General features: G+C 46.9%; 1 protein-coding gene across 1 annotated transcript in view; it reads right to left on the bottom strand.

Annotated features, from left to right (window-relative positions):
* EIF3E (eukaryotic translation initiation factor 3 subunit E) overlaps nt 1-14,024 on the bottom strand; it is a 277,801-nt gene that overhangs the window by 172,795 nt on the left and 90,982 nt on the right. Inside the window, exon 6 of the mRNA XM_085605092.1 lies at nt 11,548-11,673. Within this exon, the coding sequence (XP_085461218.1) occupies nt 11,548-11,673 (126 nt within the window). The remainder of the gene's footprint in view (nt 1-11,547; nt 11,674-14,024) is intronic.

Here is a 14,024-nt window from a genome sequence, read left to right as displayed (position 1 = left end):
TGAAAATTATTTTGTGGTATGCTTTAAATCACAGATTAGTAAAAATAGGCTGATGTAAGGTATTGGATGCGACGTTCTAATTTTTCATGCAAAAGGCTGGTATTCGTATCCGCCATTCGGAAACTACCAGTGCTGCACAAATGCCTGCTACATGCTCAGTCATGTTACGGACATACTAAAAACCTATGAATTGTTCTTTTAGGTTTCGAAGTGACTCCCCTATTTATTTTGTATTTTATTTAACAATAGCACATAGACTTTCCACATGCTGACATTTTGAACAGAAATGCATTTTTAAAAAGTCAAACAATACATGGCATAAGCTATAGTCATAGTAGGAAACTAGTGAATCTGACTGAAGCATTCGTACAAAGATGCTGTGAGAAAGTGGGTTTCTGTTGCAGTAACCCCCCCTTTTTTTTTGCCTAATAGCTGATGCACTTTTCCTTGTTGTGCCCTGGGCTCCTGCCAATCAGGTGCCCAGGGCCTATGTTCCTTCCTTAAAACACACAAACTCCCAATTGGCAAACCCTGGCCACATGTCAGCCCCTGGTAAATGGTACCCTAGGTACCCAGGGCCTTGTGACCAGGGAAGGCCTCTAAGGGCTGCAGCACTCATTGTGCCACCCTTAGAGGCCCTGTACCCTTACACACACACACTGCCTTTGCAGGCTGAGTGTCTGGGTGCAGGACAAAACAAAGAGTCGACATGGCACACATCTCTGTGTGCCATGCCCATTACCTATACTGCCAAGGCATATGTCAGCCACCCCTCTGGCTGGGTGCCTTATGCCTATGGTGTGGGCACAGGAGCAGGAGCCCTGTGCCCCTACAGTACCCAGGTCCATTCCTGGGCACTGTAAGTACAGTGCTGCCTTTTACAAGTACATGGTGCTGAGAGCTCGTCAAACACGAACTCCACAGCACCATAAGGGCAACACTGAAGACTGGGAAGTTTGGTATCAAACTTCTCAGCACATTAAACCCACACTGATACCAGTGTTGGATTTAATGTACTAAGCACCCCAGAGGGCATCTTAGAGATGCCCCCTTACAGCTAACCTACAATCCACGTCTGCTCTGAGGCTGCCCAGGCTGCCACACAGCAGACACGTTGCTGGACCCCTGGGTGGGAGAGCCCCTGCTCTCCCGGGCCTGCAACAATGCACATCCTGGGTGAGGTGAGAAATCTCCTCCCCCAGGATAAGCAAAGGGAAGCTTCAAAGGCATGCCGCCAGTTGGAGTTTCCCCAGGCCACTGCAACCCCCCACTCTGGCAGGAAGCTTGGCCGGAAACCCCATACAAGGACAGGGGATGTGCCAGCCTGCCCACCCCACCCCTCAGGTGGGGGAGGCGAGGTGAAGCACATCTCCGGGCTCTCGCCATCTTGAAGATGGGAGGCCCTACCCTATCAGGATTAGGCTACTGCCCTCCTCCCACAGGAGAGAGGCAGGATAGGGGGTGTACCCACCCCAGGACAAGGACCCATTGGTCCCTGGCCTTCACCTACCTGTAACGCCCCTAAATCTAGTATTTAGGGGCCCCCTGAACCTTCCTTCCCCAGATCCCAGATTCGAAACTACAAGAAGAGCAAGAAGAACAAAGACCTGCCCTGCAGCTGCTAAAAAGAGGAAGACACCAACTGCTTTGGCCCCAGCCCTACCGGCCTGTCGACCCTCGAACCTGCTCCTGCTCCAGCGCGGCATCTCTTGTGGCCAGCAACCTCAAATACCCCGGAGGACCTGGCTACCTTTGAACTCTAAAGCCCCTGGGACTCCCATGAGTAGAGGCTCTACTCAGAAACCGATCTCTAACCCCTGGCAGCAGCCCGGAACCGCGAACCCAGCACACTCTGCACCAGCCAAGCCTGGCCAGTGCCGGAGTGAACAAAGACCCTGAGGACGACCCCACGGCGACTGTGACCCAGAGTCCGGCACCCAAGGACCCCCCTCGACATTCCGGAAGAAGCCTGCAGCCTCAGAACAGAGTGCCACCCCAACCGCGATCAACAAGAGGGTAAGATTCCCGACCTCAAAAGGCACCCCTGCACCCGGCGCCCTGCGGCCCCCTGTGCCCAATCCCGGGGTACCCACCTAACCTACAACTACCCAACTTACCTCTCGAAGTGGTGGTGGCATCTGAAGCATCCTCGTCCCCGAGCTTGCAGCCTTTTTCCAAACCGGAACATTCCCATTGACTTCCATTGAGCGCCCGAAGGCTCAAAAGCACCCTGCACCCAGCCGCCCGAGTGGCCCTGGCAGTGCACTCTCTACACTAACCTACGTCCCCACTTGCCCTGAGTAAGTGACCAGGAGCCCAGCTCCCACAGCCGCGTGGCTTGCCAGACAGCAGCCACCAACCAAGGCCCCCCTATCCCTCATAGGATAACATTGGGCCTAACTCTCTCTGCACCCGGCCGTCCTGAAACCGCTGAGGGTGAACCAACTGTACCTACCTGACACTGGGGGACCCCTGAGTCTATGCCCGGAATTTCAACTCTGCCAGTCGGGTACTTACCCTTAAACCGCTAACTTCATTTTCCTCATAGGGTAACATTGACTGGCTTTTTCTTGAAAAATCTTCTAAGTGTGAACTTTTCAAAACTGCAAATATTCACTAAAAATCAGCCAAGTGACAAAAACGAATTTACTCACCTGCTCTTAGGTGAGCTCCCAGTGCTGGATCTTGGTGCCCAGCCCTGACTCTGAAAAGTGTCCACAACTGTACTTACCTCTAACTCATTTTTCTCCCATAGGAAACCATTGTCTGCTTTTCTGTGAAATTTCTTCTAAGTGTCTACTTTTGCAAATTTGAAATATTCTTTTAAAATCGTACCATTTCTGCAAACGAAATTACTTACCTGCTTTTGATAAGGACCCCAGTCCTGGGTCTAGGCACCCAGTCCTTGATTACTAAAGTAATGATAAAGTACCCTACCTGCAATTTGAATTTCTTGCCATAGAGATCCATTGAATGTTTTCTGTGAAATATTTTCTAAGTGCTAACTTTTGAAATAGCTAAATATTATTTAAAAATCATTACAGTTATTAAGTCGACTTTCATCACTTGATTCTGAATACTGACCCCAGGCTGGTTCTAGGAGCCAGACCTGGAATTCCAAAAGTAATCTGAAAAGTAATTTATTACAAATAACCTGAATTTACCATTGAGCTCAATGCATTGTTATGTTTAGGAAATAGGATTGTTTATTGCAACCAACTGTGACTGTTTACACAAATTTATTGCCTAAGACAAAAGTATTTATATTCAACCTCTCATTCTGAGAAAGTATATTTTTACTCCCTTTGTGGTTCTAAAAATAAAACAAGCATATATTTTATATATATAAATCATTGGCCTAGAGTTCAGTTATTGAGTGTGTGAAACCATTTGCTGACTGAGTGTGTACAATAAATGCTTTACACTGTCCTCTGGTACTGCCTTACTGCTCGACCAAGCTACCACTTTTGAGAGTAAGGTCATACCTAACTTTGACCTCTATCAGCCTCTGGGGGACTGGGGACTCTGTACACCCTGTACCTATTAGGGAACAGTATATACAGAGCCACTTTCTCACATTGGTGGATCAGCGGTGGGATACAAACTTGCATTTGTTGGACTACTTGGTTACCATCTGATCACACGACAGAACTCTTAAAAATTGCCTTTAGAATTCTGATTGGTTTTTCCAAAATTACTAAAAGTCTTGCTAGGGCCTTGCTTAAGTCCCATTAGAATTTTAGAAAAATAAAAGTCACTATAGTCAGGGTAGAGGGTTAGAACTGTCAGGTTAGAATGTCTCAAACAAACCCAGCTATTAGTGATAATAATAACATGGACCTGGTGGAGGAGCTCGACCTCACACCTTACTTACACTTGTCTTTCAAGGAATTGAGGTCCTTATGTAAACTCAAAAATTTACAAATGGGTCAGCATCCAACCAAACAAGGGCTCCAGGAGCTCCTGGCTGAGTATGCTAAAGACCACCCATCTGAACATGGTGATGGCCAGTCAGATGAGGAAAGGGAAACAGGGGAGGAGGACAGCAACCTCCCCATACTATTCCCTAGGGAGGAGATGGCACCCATACCCTCCAACTCAAGACATAGCATCTGGGCACCTAGAGACCACACAGAGGGCTCTGGTCCCAGAGACAACACTGGGGGTCCCCCCAGTGAAGAGGACAGCCTTATGAGGCTGGCCAAAAGAATAGATCTAGAGTCCAGGCTCCTGGCTCTAGAAAAGGAAAGGAGAGAGATGGGTTTAGCACCCATCAATGGTGGCAGCAATAATAAAAACAAGGATAGGGAGGAAACTTCTGACCTTAAAATCCCCAAAGGGATTGTCCCTAAATTTGAGGAAGGTGATGATATCACCAAATGGTTCACAGCCTTTGAGAGGGCTTGTGATATCAGGAAAGTAAAGAAACCTCTCTGGGGGGCACTCCTGTGGGAACTGTTCTCTGGTAACTGCAGGGACAGGCTTCTGACTCTCTCTGGGCCAGAAGCAGGATCCTATGACCTCATGAAGAAAGCTCTGATTGAGGGATTTGGATTCACCACTGAGGAGTATAGAATTAGATTCAGGGGGGCTCACAAAACCCAGACCCAGTCCTGGATTGATTTTGTAGATTTCTCAGTGAAGACACTGGATGGTTGGTTAGCTGGACATGGTGTGCAGGATTTTACTGGATTGTACAATTTATTCATGAAGGAACATATTTTGAGTAACTGCACAAATGAAAAGTTGCATCAGCATTTGGTAGACCTAGGTCTAAAATCCCCCCAAGAATTGGGAAAAAGAGCAGACCACTGGGTCAAGACTAGGGTGACTAGGACGTTCACTGGGAGGGACCAGAACCAAGGGGTCCCAAAACCTCCCCAGAAGAAAGAGAGTGAACCCCTTGTGGATAAAAGAAAGGAGTCCCAGGTAGCCCCCCAAAAACCTGACCAGGAGGGTGGGCCCAAAGACACCTCACAAACTAAACCAGGGTACCAAGGTAAGAATTGGGATCCCAACAGGATATGGTGTTTCAACTGTCAGAAGGCTGGACACCACACCCAGGACTCTAGCTGTCCTAAAAATAAGGTTCCTAGTACAGCTCCAGGGGTGACTAGTGTAGCCCCAGGGGTTGCCAGTGTAGCTTGGGAGGGAGGGTCCTCAGATGAGGAAGTCCTCCTAGCTTTCAACTGGGGAATGGGCCCAAGAAGCAAGCTGGAGATCCCAGAAGGAAGTAGACACTTCCACCACCTACTGGTGAATGGAATCCCAGCCACTGCCCTGAGAGATACCTGTGCCAGTCACACTGTGGTACATGACAGGTTGGTATTCCCACACCAATATGTCTCAGGGGAAACAAGAAGGGTAAGAACTGTCCCAGGGGGAGTCACTGTTAGGCCTGTGGCTATAGTGCCCCTAGCCACAGCTGGGTCCCTTAGATGGAGGAAAGTGATAGTCAGTAAAAACCTCCCCCTTGATTGTCTCTTGGGGAATGATCACTTAGATGTGGAACTGAGCCAAAGAGAGGTGCTGGCCCAATGCCAGGCCTCGCCCAAAGAACCTGTGGGGGCTCAACCTGCAGTCAGTGCAGCTGAGTCCCAAAAGAGTGAGAAGAAACAGGGTAGGAAAGGTGGGCAACTGTTAGCCACAGTTCCAGAGAGCCAGGGAGATTCTATCCCAGTAAGGGAAAACTCCCACAATGGCACTGGTAAAGCCCCCCCTAGCCAACAGCAAGACCTGACTAGTCAGGCAACTGTCCAGCCTGAATTAGTGGCTCCTCAGGTGGCAGAACAAGGGGTAGAGGAGGGGTGTTCCCTACCAAGAGTAGGGACCCCCTATCCTCAAACAGACCAACAGCCAGGACCCAAAGAGAACTATAAAATAGCCCCCTCACTTGCCAGTCAGGAGCTAAAGGTATGGTACTGGGCACTGACAGCTGTCAGCAGCCTCTGCTGGGTGTTAGCCTTCATGGCAGCCCTATCCTTGGCATGGTGGCCTAACCCCCTGCCAAATAGCAAGTCAGGCCCCCTGACCTTATTGGTCATGGTGGGGTTGCTCAAGCTGTGGGTAGCCTCTGTGGGTAAGCTGGGCCTAGCCCTGGCTAAGTTAGAAACTACCGAGGTATACACCTCTAAACCCAAAATAGAAAGATGGGACCAGGACAGTAAAAGACAAGGAGAGGAGCCTTGGGAGTTAGGTCCTGAAACTAATAAGACAGGCCAGCTCCCCAAAGGGACTGACCTAGGCAGAAGGATGTAAGGCAGAGTAGGCCCTGCAACTTTCAAACCACTTCCCCAACTCTTCCTCGCCTGAAAGACTAGGTAGACTCTCCCAGCTTTGGCAGAAGTCTCCTGGCCTTTGGGCTGGGGGGGGCTTGTGTGAGAAAGTGGGTTTCTGTTGCAGTAACCCCCCCTTTTTTTTTGCCTAATAGCTGATGCACTTTTCCTTGTTGTGCCCTGGGCTGCTGCCAATCAGGTGCCCAGGGCCTATGTTCCTTCCTTAAAACACACAAACTCCCAATTGGCAAACCCTGGCCACATGTCAGCCCCTGGTAAATGGTACCCTAGGTACCCAGGGCCTTGTGACCAGGGAAGGCCTCTAAGGGCTGCAGCACTCATTGTGCCACCCTTAGAGGCCCTGTACCCTTACACACACACACTGCCTTTGCAGGCTGAGTGTCTGGGTGCAGGACAAAACAAAGAGTCGACATGGCACACATCTCTGTGTGCCATGCCCATTACCTATACTGCCAAGGCATATGTCAGCCACCCCTCTGGCTGGGTGCCTTATGCCTATGGTGTGGGCACAGGAGCAGGAGCCCTGTGCCCCTACAGTACCCAGGTCCATTCCTGGGCACTGTAAGTACAGTGCTGCCTTTTACAAGTACATGGTGCTGAGAGCTCGTCAAACACGAACTCCACAGCACCATAAGGGCAACACTGAAGACTGGGAAGTTTGGTATCAAACTTCTCAGCACATTAAACCCACACTGATACCAGTGTGGGATTTAATGTACTAAGCACCCCAGAGGGCATCTTAGAGATGCCCCCTTACAGCTAACCTACAATCCACGTCTGCTCTGAGGCTGCCCAGGCTGCCACACAGCAGACACGTTGCTGGACCCCTGGGTGGGAGAGCCCCTGCTCTCCCGGGCCTGCAACAATGCACATCCTGGGTGAGGTGAGAAATCTCCTCCCCCAGGATAAGCAAAGGGAAGCTTCAAAGGCATGCCGCCAGTTGGAGTTTCCCCAGGCCACTGCAACCCCCCACTCTGGCAGGAAGCTTGGCCGGAAACCCCATACAAGGACAGGGGATGTGCCAGCCTGCCCACCCCACCCCTCAGGTGGGGGAGGCGAGGTGAAGCACATCTCCGGGCTCTCGCCATCTTGAAGATGGGAGGCCCTACCCTATCAGGATTAGGCTACTGCCCTCCTCCCACAGGAGAGAGGCAGGATAGGGGGTGTACCCACCCCAGGACAAGGACCCATTGGTCCCTGGCCTTCACCTACCTGTAACGCCCCTAAATCTAGTATTTAGGGGCCCCCTGAACCTTCCTTCCCCAGATCCCAGATTCGAAACTACAAGAAGAGTAAGAAGAACAAAGACCTGCCCTGCAGCTGCTAAAAAGAGGAAGACACCAACTGCTTTGGCCCCAGCCCTACCGGCCTGTCGACCCTCGAACCTGCTCCTGCTCCAGCGCGGCATCTCTTGTGGCCAGCAACCTCAAATACCCCGGAGGACCTGGCTACCTTTGAACTCTAAAGCCCCTGGGACTCCCATGAGTAGAGGCTCTACTCAGAAACCGATCTCTAACCCCTGGCAGCAGCCCGGAACCGCGAACCCAGCACACTCTGCACCAGCCAAGCCTGGCCAGTGCCGGAGTGAACAAAGACCCTGAGGACGACCCCACGGCGACTGTGACCCAGAGTCCGGCACCCAAGGACCCCCCTCGACATTCCGGAAGAAGCCTGCAGCCTCAGAACAGAGTGCCACCCCAACCGCGATCAACAAGAGGGTAAGATTCCCGACCTCAAAAGGCACCCCTGCACCCGGCGCCCTGCGGCCCCCTGTGCCCAATCCCGGGGTACCCACCTAACCTACAACTACCCAACTTACCTCTCGAAGTGGTGGTGGCATCTGAAGCATCCTCGTCCCCGAGCTTGCAGCCTTTTTCCAAACCGGAACATTCCCATTGACTTCCATTGAGCGCCCGAAGGCTCAAAAGCACCCTGCACCCAGCCGCCCGAGTGGCCCTGGCAGTGCACTCTCTACACTAACCTACGTCCCCACTTGCCCTGAGTAAGTGACCAGGAGCCCAGCTCCCACAGCCGCGTGGCTTGCCAGACAGCAGCCACCAACCAAGGCCCCCCTATCCCTCATAGGATAACATTGGGCCTAACTCTCTCTGCACCCGGCCGTCCTGAAACCGCTGAGGGTGAACCAACTGTACCTACCTGACACTGGGGGACCCCTGAGTCTATGCCCGGAATTTCAACTCTGCCAGTCGGGTACTTACCCTTAAACCGCTAACTTCATTTTCCTCATAGGGTAACATTGACTGGCTTTTTCTTGAAAAATCTTCTAAGTGTGAACTTTTCAAAACTGCAAATATTCACTAAAAATCAGCCAAGTGACAAAAACGAATTTACTCACCTGCTCTTAGGTGAGCTCCCAGTGCTGGATCTTGGTGCCCAGCCCTGACTCTGAAAAGTGTCCACAACTGTACTTACCTCTAACTCATTTTTCTCCCATAGGAAACCATTGTCTGCTTTTCTGTGAAATTTCTTCTAAGTGTCTACTTTTGCAAATTTGAAATATTCTTTTAAAATCGTACCATTTCTGCAAACGAAATTACTTACCTGCTTTTGATAAGGACCCCAGTCCTGGGTCTAGGCACCCAGTCCTTGATTACTAAAGTAATGATAAAGTACCCTACCTGCAATTTGAATTTCTTGCCATAGAGATCCATTGAATGTTTTCTGTGAAATATTTTCTAAGTGCTAACTTTTGAAATAGCTAAATATTATTTAAAAATCATTACAGTTATTAAGTCGACTTTCATCACTTGATTCTGAATACTGACCCCAGGCTGGTTCTAGGAGCCAGACCTGGAATTCCAAAAGTAATCTGAAAAGTAATTTATTACAAATAACCTGAATTTACCATTGAGCTCAATGCATTGTTATGTTTAGGAAATAGGATTGTTTATTGCAACCAACTGTGACTGTTTACACAAATTTATTGCCTAAGACAAAAGTATTTATATTCAACCTCTCATTCTGAGAAAGTATATTTTTACTCCCTTTGTGGTTCTAAAAATAAAACAAGCATATATTTTATATATATAAATCATTGGCCTAGAGTTCAGTTATTGAGTGTGTGAAACCATTTGCTGACTGAGTGTGTACAATAAATGCTTTACACTGTCCTCTGGTACTGCCTTACTGCTCGACCAAGCTACCACTTTTGAGAGTAAGGTCATACCTAACTTTGACCTCTATCAGCCTCTGGGGGACTGGGGACTCTGTACACCCTGTACCTATTAGGGAACAGTATATACAGAGCCACTTTCTCACAGATGCTGGTCTGAAAGATGGTCACCGAAACAAAACAAATAGGTTTGATGGTCCTCAACTCAAATGACAGGTGACCGAAGCCTAGAAACAGGGCCACTCATTGAGGTGTCTGTGTGACCAGTAAAGTTGGAAGTGAGAACACAGATTTCTGGAAAAATGAGGCAGGTCAAGGTGTGTGAGAGGGAGTGTTGGGGAAGAACCAAAACCACTTTATACACACAGGGAGTGTATAGAGGTTTAGATGTAATGGGAAGTAAAAATAGAGAACCTCTGTATTAGAAGCATAAGGGACCACAGGGAATTCAGGTCACAAAGCAGTGAGACAGTCAGAGATGTGCAACTGGAGACAGAGTGAAGGTGGGGGAGGGGGGGGGGGGGGAATGGATGTGTTCAGTATAGCTATGGCTAAAGCAACTAAATGAGAGAGGTGACCAAAAGGAGACATTTAGAGGAAGAATAGATGAACCTCTATAACCTATCCCTGGGGGACATACATTGGATGGTGTCAAGTAAGACCTATTGGATTTTCACTGCAATAACAAAAAGTGGTCAGACGGGCAGGAGAAAATCTACATAATCGATAATCATGGTGTGGAGGGAACAGAGTGATATGCGATGACACAGCATCACCAACACATGGATCTAGAAAGAAATATGATGAAAGATAAGTAATTATGGTGAGCAGAGGAGATGAAGTTGGCAACATGGAAGAGTGCTTTTTCTGTTGAATGAAACGCCCAGAAGCCAGACTGGAAGGGGTTGAGAAGGTTGCTAGAAAAGAAAAGGCACTACAATGTCTAAGAGAATAAGCGCCGGGATACCCGTCGGGTGATAGAGCGCTATATAAGCACCTCATTACATTACAATAAAGGGAAGAGTGAAGCTAGATGACAGGTGAGGAAGGGGACAGTTTTTTTGTAGTTCTGCCACAGAAACAGACTAGCGTCCTCCGTAGTCTGCTACCTCCTTACTCTCATCACCAAATTTCTTCTACCAAATTTAATCTACTCCTACTCCTTTTCAGTTTCCCATGCTAGTTTTAGTGTGGTACAATCCTTTACATCTCAGCTCCTCACAATTCTGGCAGAATTATGGAGTAGCCCAGTGATATTCACTTTGTCCTCTTTACTTTTAGAGTCCCCATCAACTTTTGTGATAGATGCCAATCTATAATATGACCACCAGATTTCAGCTCTCTGCTGCTCATATGCACTCCAGACTTCTCCTAATCTGACACTACTTAGTTCACTCTTCTCCTTGTCGCTTTTCCCTTCCTATTCTGTTCACTGTTCCAGTCAACCCCATGTAATGTTACTGCAAGAAATGTCACAGAGGCTGATTAGACAGCTTAGTTCAGATTAGTGGGTGAATTCTTGGAAATTAAAATTCCACGTAGAAAAAGGTTTTACCTTTATGTTGTCTAACCCACAACACTTACATAAGTAGTGAAGCAATGAAAGAATTTTTATTAAACATTAAGGGCTTTACATTTAGGGTTAGCCAAAAGGTCCTCATGTTTTTATATCGAGAACTACCTGAAGTAGACTCAAGTTATATTTATGCATGCAGTTTTGCACTTTGGGATAAAAGGTTGTATAAGGTGTACAGCAATTCATGTATTCTTGTACACTAATTTACATTTATGCAATCATAAAAAGTATTATTGAATTATCCTATTTCATTAACTATACCATCAGTTTACTAAAACAGGTGCTCAATACTTTTTTAGCGCTGGTTAGTCTTTCACATCACATTAGCTATTTCAATTTATAACAATGGCACTACAATTTGGAGGCTTTACACTCAAAATATTGCACTGGTATCATGCTAAGTTCTCAGCGGGCAATGAACATCACAACAGCCACAATTCAAGAAGGTATCTGATCTCACATGTATTAATTGAAAAGCTTTGAAAGAAAATCATTTTATTATAAGTATCCCATACCAAAGAACGCCAACAAAAAGAACTTACATTATTATCTATTGTCTCTCTTAATCTTGTGAGATCCTCCATGGCTGCATCCCAATTCTGCATCAGAATTTCTGATGCTAGCTTTCCCCAGAGAGAACTCAAAGCATTTCGATCTGTCGCAGGAACCTGCAGCAATAGACAAGAGAAACTCAATTGCTGCTGTTTTTTTGCAAACTTAAAACTACAATTGGCAACCATTCTTAAGAAGATTTTTATAACCAACAGTAGATAGATCAGTTAGCCCGTTAAAATCCATTGTGAACGCAAACAAAACACCTTTAAAGAAAGCACTCCAGTACATTTATGTAAATTACAAAGTCTCAACATCTACAAGGCTTAAAACAATAATCCAGGGTTCCAAGCCTGACCAAGGATGGACATTAAACCTGGACTTAACATGCTCACTGTGCTAAGTCTATGCTAATACATGAAACAGGGGGATTAAACAAATACAGATTTTATACGAAAATAATATTGGATACATGATCAAAAGTTTGCAAAGCACTAGCTGGGATCCCAAATATGCAGTTAGGAAAAGAACAATTATTTCATGTGGATTTGTATACTAAAAAGTTCTTAAACGGAATCTTTCTTACTTTTTTTCTAGTGCTTTGCTATATAGTCTCAAATCAGCTGGGGTGATGGTGCATGGGTCAGATTAAAAAAGGTAGTAGGAGTAAGGGTGGTTCTAGTTCCATAACTGGAGGTCAAAGCAGCAAAAATCTACACCCTTTGGTGATTGAGTTGAACTAACATCAGAATCATTTCTGAAGTATAGCTTAAAGATTTTCAGTTTTCCAAATAAAACCACCAAGTTTATATTTCAAAAAGCATAATTCTCTGAAATGCAGTGTATTTTGCATGTTCTTCCCTAACTCCATTGAAAATGAGGGCGATCATTTAATCCAGCAATTTAATCCTTTGGAAAGACTTAACACACTTTTTAAACTAAAACAAAAAGTATAACTTTGAGCAGATTACCCAAAACCTCTTACCCACTACTAGAAAAGGATACACACCTGTGTGCTACTCAGGGGTGGGAGAGGAGGGGGAGGGGGCACACTGCATCTCATCCCAACACAGTTCACGCCATTGCATTCTAGTAAATGCAGTACGCTACCTGCACCAACTTTGGTGGAAAACTACAGCAACTTTGAAGTAAGTGTACTGCATTCACCAGAATGCAATGGGGTTAATTGTGCTGGGAGGAGAGGCAGTGTGCTCCCTCTTCCCATCTGCATGCTACTGTTGGGAATTACCATCTTTCCGTGGTATTCCCCCAGATTTATGCCTTCACTGCCCTATTTGTGTGTTGAAACAGTTTTCGTTAGCGTTAGGACTCTGCGCACATTACTCCTCCTAACCAGTGGTAAAGATAAGGTCCTCTGCCTTCCAAACAAGGTAAAAATGATTGGTACATTTAATTTACTTAAACCCCACTTGTACATGGTATTACCGGAACCCAGGGCCTGTACATTTTCTGCTGCAGGTAGGCTGCAGCACTCACTGTCCTGCCCACTAATATAGCACTGTAAAACAGGTTTCATGCCGGTCACTGCAGCCTGCCATGCAGTTTTAAACTGTCGATTTCACCAAGCAAAATAAACCTTGTGTCAAGACTAATCATTCCTATGTAATACTTATTAAAAGCTCAGGGTGCATGGTATTAACAAGCATTGGCATAGCCAATAGGTCTCGCCTTTGGGACCTGCTGCAAAACTAAATACTTATAAGGTCCCAAAGACGAGACCCATTGGCCAATTCTTGTTCATGCAGCTCCCATGAGTGATTTGCTAATACTGAAAGAAGTCCGTACAGGGAGCTCACGATTAACGCACTATGGATGGTTACTACGTATAACCCTATGGCGGCAGCCTGTTGAAGCCCTAATGTCTATGGAAATGTAAGACTAGGGTTTACAGGTACGATCTAGATGGACACCCCAATAATGGCGTCAGCAAGCTGTTATTGATAAAGTACCCACACACGAGGGGCTGCGCTGCCGTCCACTGGAGCGCTGGACCCATTACCGGGGCACCCACTAAGAACATTGCACCTGTACACCACAGTTGTACCATTTGATAAGATTATGGTGTCCACGTGCCGCGGGGCTGAACTGCGAAGTCTTTAATGGGATGGCCTATAATTCGCATGATAAAAGATTCGTGGTAGCAAGGGAGATATACACGTTACCCATCTCAAGCCTCGAGGAAGCGCTCTTCTGCGAAACCCGTGTCGGCTGTAGGAGTAAATCTATATTAATAAAACGGTACTCTCTGGATTCAGGTATTTATCATTAAAGAAGAACACAGTGGATTGTGCACTATTATATGCGGTGGTTTGACGTATGCCCAAACCATATTGGAATAGCTAATAACAAATGCTTTGTTAACCTCTTATAATAATTGTGCCCTATTCATGTCCCTTGAATACAGTGGAACCCATACCAGCGATCTGCTGCCTTTGTCATTGGCTAG

Source organism: Triturus cristatus, chromosome 5_1 (genome assembly GCF_964204655.1).
Source record: "Triturus cristatus chromosome 5_1, aTriCri1.1, whole genome shotgun sequence".
In the NCBI taxonomy this organism is placed as follows: Eukaryota; Metazoa; Chordata; class Amphibia; order Caudata; family Salamandridae; genus Triturus; species Triturus cristatus.
This window is presented reverse-complemented; position numbering and strand designations above follow the sequence as displayed.